This window comes from Pteropus vampyrus, unplaced genomic scaffold (genome assembly GCF_000151845.1).
Source record: "Pteropus vampyrus isolate Shadow unplaced genomic scaffold, Pvam_2.0 Scaffold15, whole genome shotgun sequence".
NCBI lineage: Eukaryota > Metazoa > Chordata > Mammalia > Chiroptera > Pteropodidae > Pteropus > Pteropus vampyrus.
In genome coordinates, this window is record NW_011888796.1 from 4,615,328 (window position 1) to 4,634,354 (window position 19,027).

The 19,027-nt window shown below is 33.3% G+C and overlaps 1 protein-coding gene across 1 annotated transcript in view; it reads right to left on the bottom strand.

Annotated features, from left to right (window-relative positions):
• The window catches only part of SYNE2 (spectrin repeat containing nuclear envelope protein 2), a 293,506-nt gene that overhangs the window by 189,086 nt on the left and 85,393 nt on the right, over positions 1-19,027 (bottom strand). The window contains exons 12-22 of the mRNA XM_011386203.2: positions 17,990-18,127; positions 12,353-12,517; positions 11,627-11,739; positions 10,625-10,787; positions 9,170-9,248; positions 8,725-8,912; positions 7,237-7,401; positions 6,210-6,359; positions 4,860-5,033; positions 2,385-2,543; positions 1,943-2,116 (exon numbers count right to left, since the gene is read on the bottom strand). Coding sequence (XP_011384505.1) covers positions 1,943-2,116; positions 2,385-2,543; positions 4,860-5,033; positions 6,210-6,359; positions 7,237-7,401; positions 8,725-8,912; positions 9,170-9,248; positions 10,625-10,787; positions 11,627-11,739; positions 12,353-12,517; positions 17,990-18,127 — 1,668 coding nt within the window. The remainder of the gene's footprint in view (positions 1-1,942; positions 2,117-2,384; positions 2,544-4,859; positions 5,034-6,209; positions 6,360-7,236; positions 7,402-8,724; positions 8,913-9,169; positions 9,249-10,624; positions 10,788-11,626; positions 11,740-12,352; positions 12,518-17,989; positions 18,128-19,027) is intronic.

The following is a 19,027-nucleotide window of genomic DNA, read 5'->3' on the forward strand; positions in this document are numbered from 1 at the left end:
CAAAGTTTCCTATAAAATTCTTAAGTATTGAGCAGGCAATCCACTGCATAAGCAACACAATATGAAGGGTATACCAGCGTGTATTAGAGATTAGTGTTACAATGAGACAATTTATAGTAGTGTTGATATGGCAAATATTTAATATTGTACATAAGCATTTTATGCTGTAAGGCAACATTATCTTTCCATGGACTAACCACATCAGTAGTACCATCCCACAGAAAGAGGGGCAGTGATGAGGGATGGGGACTGCCTCGCCAGGAACGTGTCTGCTCCTTACCTCACACTTACTCGCTCTTATAGAGTATTACCTGGCAATAATACTCTAAGAGCAGAAACCTGGCTTAGGTAATTGGAGAATGACAGAAGAAAAAACAGTGTGGGCCTTGTGAAAGAGGCAGAAAATCTGTAGGAGATGAGAAGACAAAAGTAATTGTAGGGGAGAAGGCAATTAAGAAGGGTGGGAATTCGTCCACACACTCATTACATTATTTATTATGGGCCTAGCACAGAAAAGGTACAATGCTGAGCCCCAGAGACCTCCTCGAAGGCCTCCTGCTGGGTTTATGACCTAGGGAAATATTCTAACTCTATATGCTAGCAGGGGGCTCCTATGACCCCTGTCCTGGGAGACACAGAGGTCTCAGGGAAGTACCTGACAGGGTATGGACCTTGCATCTACTTCACTAAATGCCAGGCACAAAGGGAGTAAATCCCTAGCCTCAGATTCCAAAAGGAAGGTGGTCGGTGAAGGAAAATGGTGTGAAAACCGACTGACACTTCTAAGTCTTCTCTCCGGAAGAGAAGAGGTCTGGAGCATCTACTTTTTCTTTTTTCTTCTCTCCTTGAAATGACGAAATCTATTCCCTAGAAATCCAACCTAGGATTATTTAAAAGAACCAGAGATTCTTAAGGTCAGTTCAGCACTCACAGTAATCTGAGAGTAAAAGTGGGGGGAAAAAAGACAAGGAATTGGTCAAAGTTGGTAGCTAGCAAAGTACAACCGGCATAAGATAGCTGTGGGAAAAGCAATGTTGAAATGGCTGATACTAAGGTTCAGTATGGCTATCAATCCTGAGAGCCAAAATAGGGTTGAGGCCCAGAAAAGAGAAGGAGGCCACATGAGGACGGAGCAGCTGTTACGGGAGGGCCTGCTCCTGAGACTGGACGCAGTGGCACTGGACATATTGCTTTACTTCATCTCTACCTCCCACAAAATGCCTAACTCATTTTAAACATTCGAGAAGGGTGTTAACTACTGAATAAATGAACATAGGAAACAACATGTATTACCCTAGCTCTCCAGCAGTCCAAGGATAGAGATCTTGTTTAACTTTTACTTCCTATCCACCCCACCAAGTACCTCCCACCGTGTTAATTAATAAGAGTCTAACGTGGATACATTTTAAGCTGCCCATCAAACCATGAAAAATCAGCCTAAAACTGTCTCCGTACAAAACATTACTGGATCTTTATCGGTAAACATGCACCCAAAAATAACTTGTATCAAAGCATTTTAATAATAGTTTTATTTTACATTTGGAGAATTTTAACTACTCAAAGTGTCTTCACACACTTTATTTTGATTTAAAGCCTCACAATAAGTTTGGCAGCTGGATAGTGCTAGAATTATTATGCCTGTTTTAGTGATTAAAAAAGCCAGAGAAATTAAATTCTTACTCGATGTCATAAGAGTCAGTTGTGCTCTTTACACTATATCACTGAATCCATTTGGCAGGTCTACAATAATATTCTAAATTTTAAAAATTCTTCCTTTGAATGTTTATTTTTAAGAGTCTCTGGGGAATAATGAATAAAACTGGTAAATTTTTAAAAGTTACAATAACGCTGTATATAATTACAGTGATGGAAACATTTTGATTTCAAATTATGGGTAGCTAAATAATAAACACACTACATTTGACGGCTGAAAGAGTCCCACCTTATATTTTGAAATGAGTCCACTCTGGCTCTCTCTTTGGCCAAGTAACTCCTCAGCCCTTGTAATGTATGATTCCAGTTCCTTCAGTGATTCTTCCACCTTCCGCCTGACATCCAGGTCTGATGAAACATCAGTTGAGTTCTTCAACATTGCAACTAAGTTTATCATGTTGATCTGTTAAGACAAAAAAATTCGCAAGTTAACACTTGGCTCAACTTCTTTTAGTAGCAACTAATATTTTCCCACTAGACATAAGAATATCCTATTTAATATATTGGTATTTTCCAATATGCTATAAACTATAAAAAGAAATATAATGCAAAAGTAATATTTTACAAAACATTTCCAAACTACAGTGCAAACCCCATCTCTTTCCTGTCCTCCCACTGACCACTCAGTTTTAAAGATTAAAATCACGAAATATGGAATATCAAAGCAAGACCTGGACTCTCTCTTTAGCTTCTTGAATCTTTGCCTGAAGTCCAGCTTTGAGAACATGTTGGAGGGACTCCTGGCTTGAAATATTTTGTACATCCATTTGTAAAGTGTCTTCCATTCTGGACACAAGCTCTTCATACATAGAGCCTTTGGCAATAAGATGCTATTTAAAAAAATTAAAGTGAGACCACTATAAACATTCTGATTATATGTTAAACATTAATAAGCTCAACAGAAAAATCATAAAAAGTTAATTATTAATCTAAAATGAGACAAATGTATACTCTAAAAATGTTATTTAAAAAACTCATTTTTAAATTTATATTAATACAATGAGATCCTGAGCAACATACTCTTTTATAGATTATTCTTTATATACTAAGCACGTCAATAAAATAAAGACTAGAACTAATACAATGCCAATAGAGAGAAAAATAAGTTAAGAGAATAATAATAAACTTTAAAATTAAGTTGCTCTAAGTCAAATCAGTTGGAAAGGAATTTGATAAATGTCACTGGAGAAAATGACTTGAAAAATCATATTTTGAGACCCATGCTTTATATAGACTATAAAAAACAAATCTCAGATGTATCAGAAAGTTATATATAAAATATGAAACTATAAAAAGGAGAAATCATCCATGAAAATTGATCTGTTCTCTGGGTGTGGAGGGCCTTTTCAGACATAAGAGTAGCGACAGAAACGGCTACATAAATTTTTAAATTTTCTATATAAATAAACTAAACAACTTAAAAGTCAACAATTTGGTAAAAATATCTGCTACACAAATGAAAATGGGTCATGATTCAATGAGTTCATAATTTCAACAAGAAAAATAATAAGATCCCAAAGAAAACTCAGAAAACACAAGAACAGATTAATCACAGAAAAAAGAACTAATGAATATAAGATAGTTCAATCTTACATTTAATCAAATAAGTACAAATTAAAATAAGGTATTTTCAGTTATCAAATTATCAAAAAAAAATTTTACTTACAACTCAAGAGTGGCATGAGAATGATAAATCAGAAATACTGTAGGATGTCAATTATGTAAATGTTGATCTTGTTTATCTTAGAGCAGTGGAATTAGGGTGATTTTTATTTTCTTCTTTAAACTTTAACTCATTATTTGAATGTCTAAAATTAGCACGTTCATTTATAATTTCAAAATTTCCCTTTTTAATTATGAAAGTACCAAAAGCTCATGGAAAATGTTGGAACGAAAATAGAAAGGTACAGCATATAAAGGAAAAGTTCCCCTTCTTCCCTATCTCTCCTCAGTTGTCATTTAATCAATTATTCACACATGCTTCAAAAAATGCTTTATACCTACTATGTGCGAGGAAATGTGCTAAGAGGTGGGCATAATGCAGGATCAAGATAGAGTTAGTTTTTTGTATATCTTTATACATATTTTTCTATGGATATAAATGCATAAAGGATAAAAAAGCAACTGTTTTAAAAAGAAAAAGATCACGTAAGCCATACTGTTCAGTAACTTGCATTTCTTGCTTTACATATATCTTGATCCAATAAAGATCTACTTAATTCCTTCTTAACAGAAGTATATTCTACCACATAAGCATTTTCCCTGTTTATAAGAGAGATCATTGTTATTTTTTGGAATATTTTTTAAATACTGAATTTGTCATTCCTCACTCATTTCTTTTACTGAAATAAATTCCAGATACAACAAATAAATACATATAAAAATTAAATTAGAAAAGCAAGATTGCACAGGTAAGTTTATATAATATTTTCAAAGCAATAGGAAGTATCACTCATAAACAAATGAAAACACAAAATGCTATATAGATACACCTTTTCAGAAACGTAGATTTTTAAAAATTACATAAACGTTCTTTTTTTTCCTAGGAACTTTCCATCTTATTGTAATTTATGACATGCTCCATAAGTTTTATGGCTGAGCTTGGAACTCAGTAAAAACCACAATTGTAACTTCATTCCCAGAGGAACTGAATGATATTAAAACACACTCTTGCCTCATTGCTTTTCAATGAGTCGACTATCTGAGAATAAAGACAGAGTGGAGTTTTAACAACATCTGTCATCCTCCTTACATCACGTTAAGAAGGAAAAGCGGCTTAATCAGTGGATGATTAAGCCTAGACTGTATAAACTCTTACATTCATACTACACTGAGCTATATGAGATTGGACCCTCTCATTTCACTGCCCTCTGAAACAAGAGAACATTTTACTCTCCATTTTGCAGCTGGGAAAATTAGTTGAAGAACTTAGACTCAAAAGGTATTATTAGTGGTCTTCTAATCTATCTTGTCTTCAAGCAAAATCACAGCAAATGACTAGGGATGAGAATCTATACCATTATAAACCCCAAACAAAGAATATTCAAACAGTAGTCTTATTACTCTTAACTCTAAAACTTTTCATTTATCTTAATACATAAGTCTACAACCATGAAAGCTGTCCTTTAATATTTTTACACTCATACCTGTAGAGATTCTTCCATTGAGGTATCTATATCACCTTGATGTCTCAGAAGATCCGAAACAGATTTGATTTCTGCCTCCCAGATTTCCACTTGTCCAATGAGTTTTTCAATCTCTTCAGCCACATTTAGTTGCCGTGCAGATTTTCCATTTTCTTTTTCATGTTCTTCCTCAGCCTACAACATTCAAAATGATCACAAAGAAAATGACAACATTTACATTATAAAATAATTAACTTTAAAAAGTTATATCTGTTTTTCCTGAAGTGCCAATTCAACTTATTTTAATGATTTAAGACTTAGTTTTTGAACAATGATAATAACACTTTATCATAGTACATATTTCTTAAATATTAAAAGGTTTGTTTACATATATTTTAATGATAATATCATTCCTATCAGCTACTCTTATCCCCATTTTACATATAAGATAAAAACTTATAAAATTAAGGTATTGATTGTATAAACACATTCTAAACCTTATATACAATTTAATTAAATCTAGCTATTAGCAATAGCAGTTGTAAAACATTGTCAAGAAAAGAGAATCAAATTTCAACAAAATTAAGCCTTTTCCCATTAATAATCTCTCAATAGCCTATAGGTTGATATGCCACAGCATTATATGATAAATACATTCTTAAAGTTATTTTTAATCAGATATTTTAAACGCATAAGAATACAGTATTCCGTATTCTTCTATTCTAAAAGTACATTGACAAATTCAGATCTTTCAAGATTTTCTCTTATTAAGTTTTCTTATACTTAGTAGGAAAACCCTGGCACTCCATTATAGCAACTGGCCAAAGCCAATTAAATACTACATTCTTAAGTAAAATTTTATGTTATTATTCTGAAAGAGACACATTTAAAAACCATAGGTATTATATTTTACCTGTGTACGATTTTTATTTTGTGTTCCTTTTCTTATCTATAATCTAAAATCACCCTCTAAATTACCCAATGAAGCAAGAAATAAAGATTATATTTTCCCCCATTTTACGGAGAGGAAGCAGGACCCAGGCCAGAGGCTAGCCCGACGCTAGACAATTTCTGAGCACTAGTCGGAAGTAATCTGAAGAAAACATTTCCACAGCTCAGAAGTCATGACTGCTTTGCATGGTTGCGGAACTCCTCAACCATGCAAAGCAGTGAGGGACACAGGCTTGAACATTAAAGGACACTTCATGAAGGGGGCCACCTAAGCATTTTACTAGAAAATGATTATACTTTAAGTGTTAGCTAATAATCACATTTACCACTGTTCCAACAATATGGTTTTTTCAAAATAAAAACAGTGAAGTTAAATTATTTCTATATAGAAATGGAATCCATAAAGTATGACTATTTTACCTTTATATTCTGATTGTGATTTTCAGGAAGTTCTACTGACATATCTGTTGAAAAATCAACAGTTACTTTTTCTTCTTTAGATAGCTGAATATTTCCAGAACTGTCAAGAATGGGCTGGTTCTGTATTTTTATAAGTGGCAGCTTCATTTCCTATAAAAAATTAATGTCATAAAATTTCATGCTTATAATTTTTATGCTAAGATATATCATCAACAATAAATGGACATAATATATTTGAAAATATGAACATTTCCCATAAAACACTTCAATCTCAAATTGTTAAGAATAAGAAACAAAATAACTTAAAAACTTAAATTCAAAAATTATTTATTGAAGGTCTTCTTTTTCTAAACACTATGCTAAATATAAAGATAAATAAAGTACAGTATATGTTCTCAAGGAGCTTGAAATCTAGCAGGCAAAAATGCTTCTGCTATTTTTTAATGGTAAAAGAATTTCAAACAGAAAGCTGTATGTCATATGCACACACAAAAACATGTACATGAATGTTCACAGGAACATTATTCATAATAGCTGAAAAGGTAGAAAGAAGCCAAATACATGAACTGATTAATGATTAAATAAAATGTGGCATCGCCATACAACAGACTATTATTTGCCAATAAAAAGGAATGAAGTACTAATAATATGCTACATGGATGATCCTTGAAAACATTACTCTAAGTGAAAAATGCCAGAAACGAAAGACCACATATTATATAATTTCATTTATGTGAAATATCCAAAATAGGCAAATCTTTAGAGTTATGAAGTGGATTAGTGGTTGCCTAGGACTGGGAGGTTTGGAGAAAGTGAGGAGTGACTGCTAATGGGTACAGAGTTTCTTTATGAGGTGATGAAAATGTTCTCAAATTGATTATGGTGATGGCTGCATATACAAAAATTCTGAATATACAAAAAAACCCCTGAGTTATATACTTTAAATTAGTGAATTGTATGGTATATAAATTTTATCTCAATGAAGCTACTACCAAAAACAAACAAACAAACGAAAAAAAAAACTTACCAGATGAGTTTTGGGGATAAACTTTCTCCATCTTTTATTCAACCTTCTCAGTTCTTTAGAAATAGATGATCCAACTTCATCATTGCTGACTTGAATTAAGAAATTTCCCACTTCATTTAAAGTAGTATGTTCTAGATTCCACTGGGATAGTGTCTCAAAGGGAACCTACATAACATATAAGCAACATAATATTTTAATGACAAAATATTTGTCTATTTTAGAGTTGATTCTAAGCAAAAGTGAGCATAAGGTTTTTGCAGAGACTCTAACCCTCCACTTGGAAGATTCCCCCATCCTTATTGGTCTATCTCTTCATACTTAATCACTAATTGGCAGGTGCCAGCTGTCTGTCATCATTCCTGGCCCTGGACTTTTAGGAAGCAACTGATCGATCTTTCTACATGGGTAATGAGCTTAGAGCAAATGTTCTCAAATTTTATTAGTTCACAGTGCCTTTAAGTCTCAGCAATTTTTTCATGGATTCCCAATGTCAGAAGGATGATCTAAAAGTTCTCATTTTTAAGTAGTCAGGGCCAAACAACTTAGAAATAATTTGCATGGTGTCCAACAGATTGACGTTGCTGTGTCTCCCTCAAAATTTAAATTATCTCGAGAGTACTCTCTTGCAGCTCAGAGAACCTTAGCAGAGTTTGGGAACCGCCAAGTATAAAGTTTTATTTTTCTCAGAGTTATGTGAATTTTAATAAAAGATCTTTAAAAACAGAAGAACTGTCAAAAGCCAAAGATTTGAATTTCTAGTATCAGTATACGCAACAGGGAGAAGTAATGACTCACTAAGCTCTCCAATATTCTTTTTGCACTCATACATTTACATAAATTTTACTTTCATATAAACAGCTGATTTTCCATTGAGCTACTTGGAAAATGTTTAATCTGAGAGGTCATCTATAGCCATTTGCAACAGAGGAAAACAAAAAAGAAAAACTACCTCAGAAAATAATCATAAAACAAATTATTACATGAATAGCAAATGACAACAATAATGAATTACACTGAAATTTCTTCTATAGCTCTATAGAAATCTAAGGTATTTTGCTTTTCCTCCTCTAGAAACTCAGGAAGGTTTTAGAGCACAAAGGTATTCACTCAAATGGAAAAATTAAACTTTTAAAACATCAATTTATTTTTTAAATGTCTATATGCTATCTAGTACTCCAAGTCTTTTATTTCCTTTCCAAAGAATGTGGCACTATATCTTCCAAAGGCTACACTGTGTATGTAAATTATACTTCAATAAAGCTGTGTGTGTATGTTTTTGTAAAACCTATAATGAGGAGAAAACTTCCTTTTGGAGGTTATATTAGGAAGAAACTAAACTCTTTCTAAACTCTAGAGAATGTTCCAATTGTCATGCTTACTCTTCCCCAGCCTCTCATTTTTAGACGGAAAATGAGGGTCTCCAAAAAACAAAGCAAAACACGAACAACAAGAAATACAATTAAGTAGGTGCCATTAGAATGCAAATACCTCTTTAACCTGTTCCTTCTTTGTCTCCTCAAAACAAGCCTTTAGTAAGCGAAGATTTTCTATATAAGTAGCCCAACATGTCAGAACTTTTTGTAGAGTGGACTTTACATTATATATGCTTTTCCTATACACAGAAATATTATCTTCCAGCATCATATATTGTTCACTAATACTCTGATATTCTCCACCTATAATGTTGATAAAACAAGAAAATAATCTCAAAAAGTTTTTTATTAATAAAATAATACTGTTAAGAAAAATATTTACATATTAATTAACAAAGGCAAAATAAATATGTACTTTAATATTAAAAGTGAATGCAAAGATTTTCCAAAGAAAACACACATATAAAACCAATTTCTAAAACATTACAAAGAAAAAGAAACAGATGAAATGCTATTTTAAGTGATGGTCATTCCATCAAAAAGTAATTATGTAGCTTTACCCAAATTCTTATGAATTTCTTCACATTTTTGAAAAGATGTTTCAAGTTGAGCGAGGAACTCTTTTTCTTCAATAAATTTCTGGGGGGGGCGGGGCGGAAACATAAGAACAGTTTTTACTTTTTAAAATGTATCAAGAAATCCAGATAGAGACACGTAAACACACATACGTTTACTGATGAAACACTTAAGGGCCAAAATTTCTTAAGGTTTTAATATTACATATTTGGGTAGAAAAAGAAGAGCAAATCAAAAAGAAAGATAGTTAAGGTCTAGGAGACATAAGTGTGAACACAGATATTATGGAGGTATGAAATCTGAAAAGTTTATCTGAGTGTGGTGATGGGGTTCTACAATGGTTTTCCTGTCTCATGGGAAAAGGCACGTTAAAAATAGCAATGTGAAAATCTCCTACTTCACATATTTATTAATACTGCATAATTTGTATTAGTTTCTTTTATTTCATATGTTTTATTAACACTGAATAATTTTCGATTAGATATATTAGAGTAAATTATAAATAGATACCATCCATCGTGTAAAAGCATTTGAAAAACTACCATTAATCAAATTATGATGTGTCCTATTGCGAGCAAATTCTGCTATGGAAAAGTACAGAGTTAATTAAATACTCATATGTATTGTGAACTTATTATATGCCAATGGTATGATTATTTAAATGGAAAAAAATTTTTAAATCAAAGACAAGAAATGAAAATATTCAAAATTTAGTCTAATTTAGAATGATGCTTCCTATCTGGGAATGTACAACATTTAAGTCATAAATTGTAAAATCTCTCTTCATCATGTTTTTCCATTTTTTAACTAATCTTGGATTTTTCTTTTTTGTCTCTCATACCAAAAAGGAAACAAAAAGATAATAAGGACTAACTGTAGAAAAGACATTTCTAAGATGCTTTAGTTGTAATTTATAAATGAACACACATATATTTAAATCACCTGAACATTTTTTCCTATAAAGTGTAAGAGGTAAATCCCCTCCACTAAAAAAGCCTCATGATAGCACTACTGCTTTTCCCACTCTCAAAACTAAAAGGCTAAGATTAAAATGTTCTAAGAATAATTTAATTTTGAATAAACCCATGAATCTGAGTAGGAAAAAAATATTAAACAAGGTGTCCAATAAGTGAAAGTAGGAATTTTTAGTGGAAATAACTTCAAAACTTTCTCTATTATGTTACTTTGCCTGGTTAATACAACCTCCCCTGTTGTAGTAAATAATGCTGTTTTCTCTTTCTTACTCTTTCCTGATGTGTTATTTGACTACCTGTAATTCTTTTCTCCAGGCAATTTTTAAGCTAATGAAAGCTACCAAAAAAATGCATCTCAGAACCTTTTCAGGCCAAAACTGTGCCAAAAAAAAAAAAAAAAAAAATGCAAACCCAGCACCCAGACATGTAGAATAGTTATCTAAGCCATGAAATAAAGAAGCTTACATGCCAGTCTTCCATCAATAATTCCACAGATTCTTTGCTCCCATATTTTACGTTCCAAACATCTAATTTTGATTTCACTTCATCTAGTAAACCAAGGACTGAATACTTATAGTAATGAAATTGTAGAAGTGGAATGAATTTTTTTCCCGAAATGTTGTTGATTCTGGAAAAGAGTTTTAGAATTTAACTTAGTATTATGGCCAAATGTTGAGATATATATTTGGCATTTTAAAAAATATTGGGGCTCTAACTTTTTCTTTTAAACACATGGTAGTCAGATGTGTCCTCAAATCTTTTTTAAACAAAGTAAAACAAACATTGTGGCTAGATACATAACAACAATTTCTAAGGTGAAAACACCTAACAGAACGTTTTCTGAAGAAACTATTCCTATTGAGAAATACTGTAATAAAATGTTAACCTCCAAGCTATTTTACTAAATTTGAAAACTTCTGTATAACTAATGCAACTCTAATTTCAACGTTATATATTAAAAACAGCTTTCATTAAGGCTAATACTCTCTGTAATCATCCTGATAAGCTGCTTATGAATAATGAGAAAAGAGATGATGTGGACAACCATCAATTAAATAATCTCTATATTAGCACTGTTTTAGAGTTTATAAAGTGCTTTCATTTACCTCCTCCCATTTCACCCAGTATCCTTATGAGACATGAATAGGATTAACATTATCCTATATTTACATATGAGGAAACATGTTCAGAGAGACAGAGTAACTTGGCCAGAACCAAGATACAGAGCTTAGTTCCTTATTCTAAGTCCAGAACTTTTTCTACCACCACATCCCACCATCCAATAAAAAGATGAAGTATGTTTGTGTGATATAATGTTACTAATGCATAAAACAAGAAGGTACTGTTACCAAGATTTAAAGAACACATATCAGAAATTATCTAAATATCTATTTTTCTGGTCCCCTTAGCACCATATTAGTGCTCAAACATGAACTGTATCAGTTGCGAAATGCTAGTGTTACAAACCGTCTTTTCATTTCCTCCAATTTATAAGGTGGTACCAATGGCAAATGTTTTTCATCTCTGTTTTCGAATACCAGGAGGGTATTCAAATGACAGTCAAATTTGTCCATCAGACTCTGAAAAGAAATTAAGCATGACATGAACCAGATTTATTGCCAAACACTATAAATGAGGGTTGGTCAATCTTATTCACTGTGTATGCACTGCATCTTTTTTCAAAAAAATCATAAAGCCTTTTCTGTTTTTAATTAAGATGTTATAAATAAATATTTTCATCATAAATGTTTAAACTGGAACACTTTTACAAAGAGGCAGACTGCAGTTTCTTAGGCAAAAGCGTTATTAAAATCTTTTGTTTTGGGATGTATTTTTCCATTCTTTTATGGGCCCAAATGTATAAACCTCATATATCAAATTCTTTCACGCCATTTTATTGAGAAACCAATCTCTCACTTTTTAAACCAGCCTCCCGCCTCCTTTTCTGTCATACTTTAGAGTTACTTTAAAACTTACTAGATGCTATTCTTATTGTTTCTACCTTAAACTAGTGTAATGCTCATGACGAATGTGAAGGTATCCTCCGGGTCCCATACATCTCCCAAGGAATCATTCTAAACCATCCTCAAATACCCACTATAGTTCTTTCCCTTCTTGCTAGGACAAAGTCCTTCTCAAGAAGAGTCCCTAACAAAGTATAGACTTTTCAGTGCTTCTTTTTTCTTTTCCAACCTTGAATAAAGCCATTTTCTCTTGCATTAGAACTATGGCTTCACAGTTATCCTGGGAGGCTGGCAAATCTTCATCCATAAGCTCTTCTACCTCCTGGAGCCAAGCTTCAACTTGATGGAGGGGTGAGGGCAAGTCATCGTTCAGCTTTGTTTGCCACATATTAATCTGAAAAAAAGGGAGGGTGTTCTTCAGCAGACATTCTACTAGTTTATTTCTTCACACATAGTACATTTAATTCTTTAAAGTTTCTCTGATCTGTCAGTCGAGAAAATCTTTATCAATGTGTAAACTTCTTAGTTCTAAATATCATTTGGCTACTTGCTGCATGACAAGATAATTTGTTTAAAACCCATAGAACACAAGGATAAAAACAAATGTTTTGATAAATCCATAATCCGTTATGAGAGGGAAATTAGAAATATTTAAAGCATCCCTCAAAGCAGGGGTAGACTACTATAATGAATGATCATGATTTGAAATGTTGTATGCCTTTGTGTTCTCTGACATTACAACTATATCTTGCACATGGATTTATATTTTCCTCACTAGCCCTAATTGTATATTCACATTAGATATCTCTACTGTATTTCCTAAATATTTGTCCTTCATCAAAGCCCCCCCACGATGCAGGCGAACTTCTTCCTCAGCCTTCCCACCACTCCCTACATGCATACGAGTCACACAAATGCCAGCTACATATTTCCCCAAACACTGACTGCACTCCCAGGACTGGCTCCTGCTGCCCCTGCTACCTGGATTTCCCCCACTGTTAAGCACTGTTAAAACTCACTCACTCACACACTTACACATTCACTCACTCACTCATTCATTCATTCATTCAGCAAAAATTCACGAATAACCTATTATGCTAAGAGCTGGGGAAAAAGATATACAGAAGGCTTTTGGAATAGAAAGGAGACATGGTGGCCACACACCACAAAGAACTGTGCAACAGCTAGATGCAAATCAGATGTACACACATGGCAACTTAAAAATATATGGATACATATAATACTTGCTTTGTAAAAACATATAAATTAAAGATAGACATTAAGCACATCATAATAGTGGCCTAATGAGAAAGGGAAATGGAAGGACGGCATAGGTATAAAAGGAAATAAAATTAAACAAGTGAATAAAAAATAAGAGTAGGCCTTACCCAAACCCACGTGCCATGAGAGAAGAGTAAGTTTAACACAACCCTCTACATCTGAGGGTCAACCAGATAAATAAAAGTTACAGCTCTTGCCTGAAACACCTAGCCAGGGAAGCAGACAAGTACACGGTTATAGTAAAGTGTGGTCAGTGATAAAACAGCATCAAGTAGAAGGGCCAGGGGAAAACGTTGGAAGAACACAAACTGCACAGTGATTACCAGAATTCTTAAACACAATAAAAACCCAATCTACAGCCATGCTACCGTGAACAAGCCTGAACCTGTCTGATCTCAGAAGCTGAGCAGGGTTGGGCCTGGTTAGTACTTGGGAGACCACCTAGGAAGACCACTTGCTGTAGGTATAAAAAATAAGAGATTGTAAGCTGACAAGGTTCTTGCGATCTGTGAGGTCAACCAAGGGTTGCCTCGCTTAAAAAAATAAATAAAAATAAATAAAAACCCAGCTTTGAGACTACCTCCTCTCTTGATGACCCCATTAAGAATGTGGCTTTTTATCTGAACTCACACAGCTCTTTAATGGCGTTTTTGGTATTCTCATTTCAAAGACACTCCTATGAAGACCAAGAACAAATCAAAATCTGTTTCACTTAAATGACTTCCTCTAACAAAAGTATGAGCTGTAAGTCTGTATTTTCTCTTTCTGTTATAGTTCTACTAAATGAATTGTCACTATTAGAGTTAAATTGTTTTTATATAGAAGAAAGAATAGGCAAAGTTTGTATACTATACGGGTTATTTGATTCATCATTAGTTCATTCAAAAACATTTACTGGGTACTCACTCCATGCAAGGTATTAAAGAAAAAATTTAAAAAATATATTAAAGAAAAAATTTAACCAACTACTCATATATAAGGGTGTTAAGTGAGGACAAAGTGAGGCTCCTTTAAGGCCGTCAAGTGGAACTATTCATAAAATAGAAGCATTACTATTACAGGTTTTGCATTGTTTTTTCAGTTTTATTGAGGTATAAGTGACAAATAAAATTATAAGATATTTAAAGTGCACACTGTGGTGATTTGATATATGTACACATTGTGAACGAATTGCTACCATCCAGGTAATTAACATATCCATCACTTCACATATTTACTTTTTTTTTTTTTGGGGTGAGACCACATAAATTGTTCTATTAGCAAATTTCAATGATATAATTCAGTGTTATCAACTATAAACACCATGTTTTACATTAGATCCTTAGAACCTATTCATCTTATAGCTGAAAGCTTATACCTTTTTACTAACTTCTCCCTATTTCCCATAGCTACCAGCCTCTGACAACCACTTTTCTACTGCTTCTGAGTTTGACTATTTTTTTTTTTAGGTTCTACATATAAGTGATATCATGCAGTATTTTGTTTCACTTTAATTGCCTTACAAATTTATGTTCTCAAAAGGTATACGGCAAAAAAAAATCTACAATCTTATTAAATAATTAACTATATACCATTAAGCCTCCAGTTAGAAAAATAATGGAAATAAGTTTTCATTATTACAAGTTTTTAATATAAACAAATTAGCATGTACTTCTATTATATCTAAATTATTTGTGCGTTTGCCAAAAAAAATAAAAATAAACCAGAAAACTAATAAATGATTGAATTACAGAGAGGCTAAGAATGCCTCTAATTCAACTGTTATTCTTTCACAACTAAAAGAAAACTATCTATTTTTGGAATGAAATCACGTGTGTGCTTTCTGACTTAGGGCTGTCCTCTATGTAGCAGTCAGAAGAGGAAAGATAGAAGGCAGTGTTTACCTTTCAATCCTCTCCTTTCCCACTCAGCATAAATAACTGGTTCTACACTTTCTTTCTCATTGTTGGAAACCACTTTTGAATTTGGCTGAAAATGTATATAAGATCTCGTTAGGTCAAAATAACATAGCATTGCTATTTTCGATAGCAGGCTTAAAATGAAACCATTTACTATGATATGATGCTTTGAGATATCTGGGTTCTCAAACAATTGAACCAAAAACTGTCTAGATGGTATTGACTTTTAGATACCTGATGACTTTAACTTAATATGTCTCATTTTGCTATACTAAGAAAATGAGCTGTATTCTACCTAAGGAATGGACTTTCAAGTTACTATCAATCTGCAGTACTTAATCTTGCGAAATAGTTCTTTTTATGGTTTTTATCATTATTTTGGGTAATTTTTCCAGCTCTTATTTCAGAAAATTAGGCTATGTCTCTGTGGCCTGGAACAGCCTGAACTATACATACCATATCTCTTCCTCTCCTTCCATTTTGTCGAAGATTCATAACAGACAGCTCCTGCCCTTGACCCGGGCCACTGCCAAAGCTGTGATCAGAACACAAGCTGAGAACGCAATGAGCACTGCAGCCTGACTGGAAGACTTTTGGACTATTTCTTGAAAATTCGGACACCTAAAGGGTGGCTCTTTTAAGCCACTAGGCTACTATTTAACACACTTCATAAATGGTGTGAATGTATTCTAAAATGGGCTGTTGCTCCTGACAGCCAAGAGACAGCAGGGACTGGTAAACTTTTCTAGGGCCAAAGAGTTATTTTGACTTACAGATTATACGATGTCTGTTGCTACTCTGTAAATTCACTAAAAATCATTTAATTTTCCATTTAAAATGAGTGAATTTTATGGTGTGTAAACTATACCTCAATAAAGATCTTTAAAAAAGAATAAAGGTAAAATAAAGACATTCGGACATCAAAGAAAACTAAGAATTAGCTCCCCACGGACCTGCATTATAAGTTAAAGGAAGTTTTTCAGTTAGGGGATGTAAGTTCAGATGGAAACTCAAATCTCTAGGAAGAAATGAAGAACACTTGAAATGGTAAATATCTAAATAATATAAAAGACTAATTTTTCTCTTAATTTCTTTAAAATATGACTTGTAAGCAAAAATATATAATATAGTGCTGGGAACTTAAAAACATGTTTGTATCATACATATTTATATATAAAGTAATGACAGAATAAAGAAAGAGATAAATGAATCAATTTAATTGCAATATTCTACATGTTTTAGGAAGTTATACAATAACTAAGAAGTTGTATAACTTTAAGTAGACTGTAAACATTTTAGAATGAATAATGTAATCCCACTTAAAATATGATAGAGATAGAACCAAAAATCCAACAGATAAGTTGAAATAGAATTCCAAAAATGTTAAGATAATTGAAAATGAAGAAGAGAAAGAATAGAGATACAAAAAAAGAGGGAATAAAGAGTAAAATGTTAACCTAAATTGAACCCGATCAATAATTACATTAACTATTAACTGACTAAGCATTTCAATTAAAAAGCAGAGACTGTCAGAGTGAATAAGAAAGCAAAACTCAACTATATGCTCGCTGCCTGTTAAGAGATGCATTTTATAGGATGAAAGTAAATGAAGGAAACGATGTGTCACAGAGGCAGCATCAGAAGACTGGAATCAAATTAAGTAGACATCAAGAAAAACAATATTGCCAGAGATAAACAGGAATATTTCCTAACAGTAAAAGTGTCACTTCATCAGGAAAACATAACAATCATCAATGTACACACCTAATAACAAAGTTTTAAAATACATAAAGCAAAATTTGACAGAATTAAAGAAAGGATTCTACAGATTCTAACAGCCCTCTCTGGACAAAATGTCAGTTAAGACATAGATAATCTGAACATTATCGACCACTTTGTATTAACTGATATTTATTGACTACTATACCTAATAACTACAGAACACATGTTGTTTTCAAGTATAAATAATATGTACACCAACACATACCATATCCTGGGCCATAACACAAGTCTCAATAAATTTAAAATGACTGAACTCATCCAGTTATATTCAGACACACATACACACATTCATCCTTACTTATTCTTTCTGGGCTTGTCCCTATCCTGTTTGAGCATCTATTGATAGTGACACATGACACTGGTCCATGGTAGAGAGGAGGCTGCAGGTCAATCAGAATATAGATAATCTACCATGGCAAACCAAGAACTGATGGAAAATATAAAAACTTTGGATAAGCATGCATTTTCTCTAAGCAGAATACTGTAATATTCCTATTTAAATATCAACCACTACCCAAATGAGTCCACAGAGAATACAGAACACCCTCCAACTTTCTGTTGAAGCATCTATTCTCTGTCCTTTACAGCAGCGGTCCCCAACCTTTTTGGCACCAGGAACCAGTGCTCCTATGAGAATCTAATGCCTGATGGTCTGAGGTGGAGCTGAGGCAGTGATGCTAGCGTTGGGGAGCGGTTGAAAATACAGATGAAGCTTCGCTCACTGGCCCACCGCTCACCTCCTGCTGTGCAGCCCTGTTCCTAACAGGCCATGGACCAGTACCAGTACACAACCTGGGGGTTGGGTACCCCTGCTTTACAGAATTCTTCATGAAAATCTAAAGCTCTCTTCCAAGAAACAAAGTGGCCCTGTGAAAATGACCTTCCAATCAACACAACACAGTAACCTGGTAGGTGAGGCCATCCCAGGCTTCTCTCAACTGTAACTCATCTTCATTCAGCTCATCCAGATTCCCTTTTGTTGAAAGGATATCCAAAAAGGATTTTTTTTCTTCATTGAATAATTCCAAAAAGGACAGCAGGCTCTACAATTAGAAGAATATTTTAAAGATTGAAATGCTTAAATCAATTTACAAAATGTAATCTGCATATTTAAGGTCTATAGTTATAGTTTATATTTAAATTTTTACTTAGATAAAGGCAAAATTCCCTGAATTTAGGATCTTCTCACTGATCCACTTTCTTTCTTCAATTTACCCTGATAATTTTGGCGCTGTCATAGTGACACAGGTCACAGCTTGTGTCTCGTGTCAGTACTGTTGGATTTCTACTGGAACGAAGTGGCAAGGTCACTCAGCTCTAGAGAACAAGTCATGATGTCACATGGAAAATTGTGTTTGTCCTCCCCAAATATGTGCTCACAACAAAACAAAAATAAGTAGAAGTGAGAATTATATGACAGCAGTCATTATGTATAAATGGTTTTTGAGGTCTCTATGATTAACTGAGCTTGAGCCAATTCTTTTCAAGTCGTTTTATACACTTTAGAAAATACTTTGTCTCTGCCTTCAAAAATTTAATAAATAAACTTTTCTTGGTTTGTATTTGTGTGAAATACTGGCATGCAAGAGTCATCGATTCCATAATTACTTATAACATTCTCCATAACTATTGGCAACATTTTTAATTAAATTTTTTTGAGCAAGGTGAAGGATAATTAAATTCTTTCTGATAATTATTAAATTCATAAAGCCTTTTATTTAAGAAATGTGATCTGTGGTACCATACTAAATGAAAGACATATGTGACAACAGACACTTCCAGTGGATGCTGAGCATTTTGTCAATGAAAAACCTATTAGGACAGAGTGAAGAGGGAAAAAGCACAAGAAGCCTATGCAGTTCAGATGGAAGAAAGATGAGAATGCCTCATTCCTTTCTTTTCTGATGGCTCCAAACCCAAAAGGATGGTGTGGTGGGCAAGTC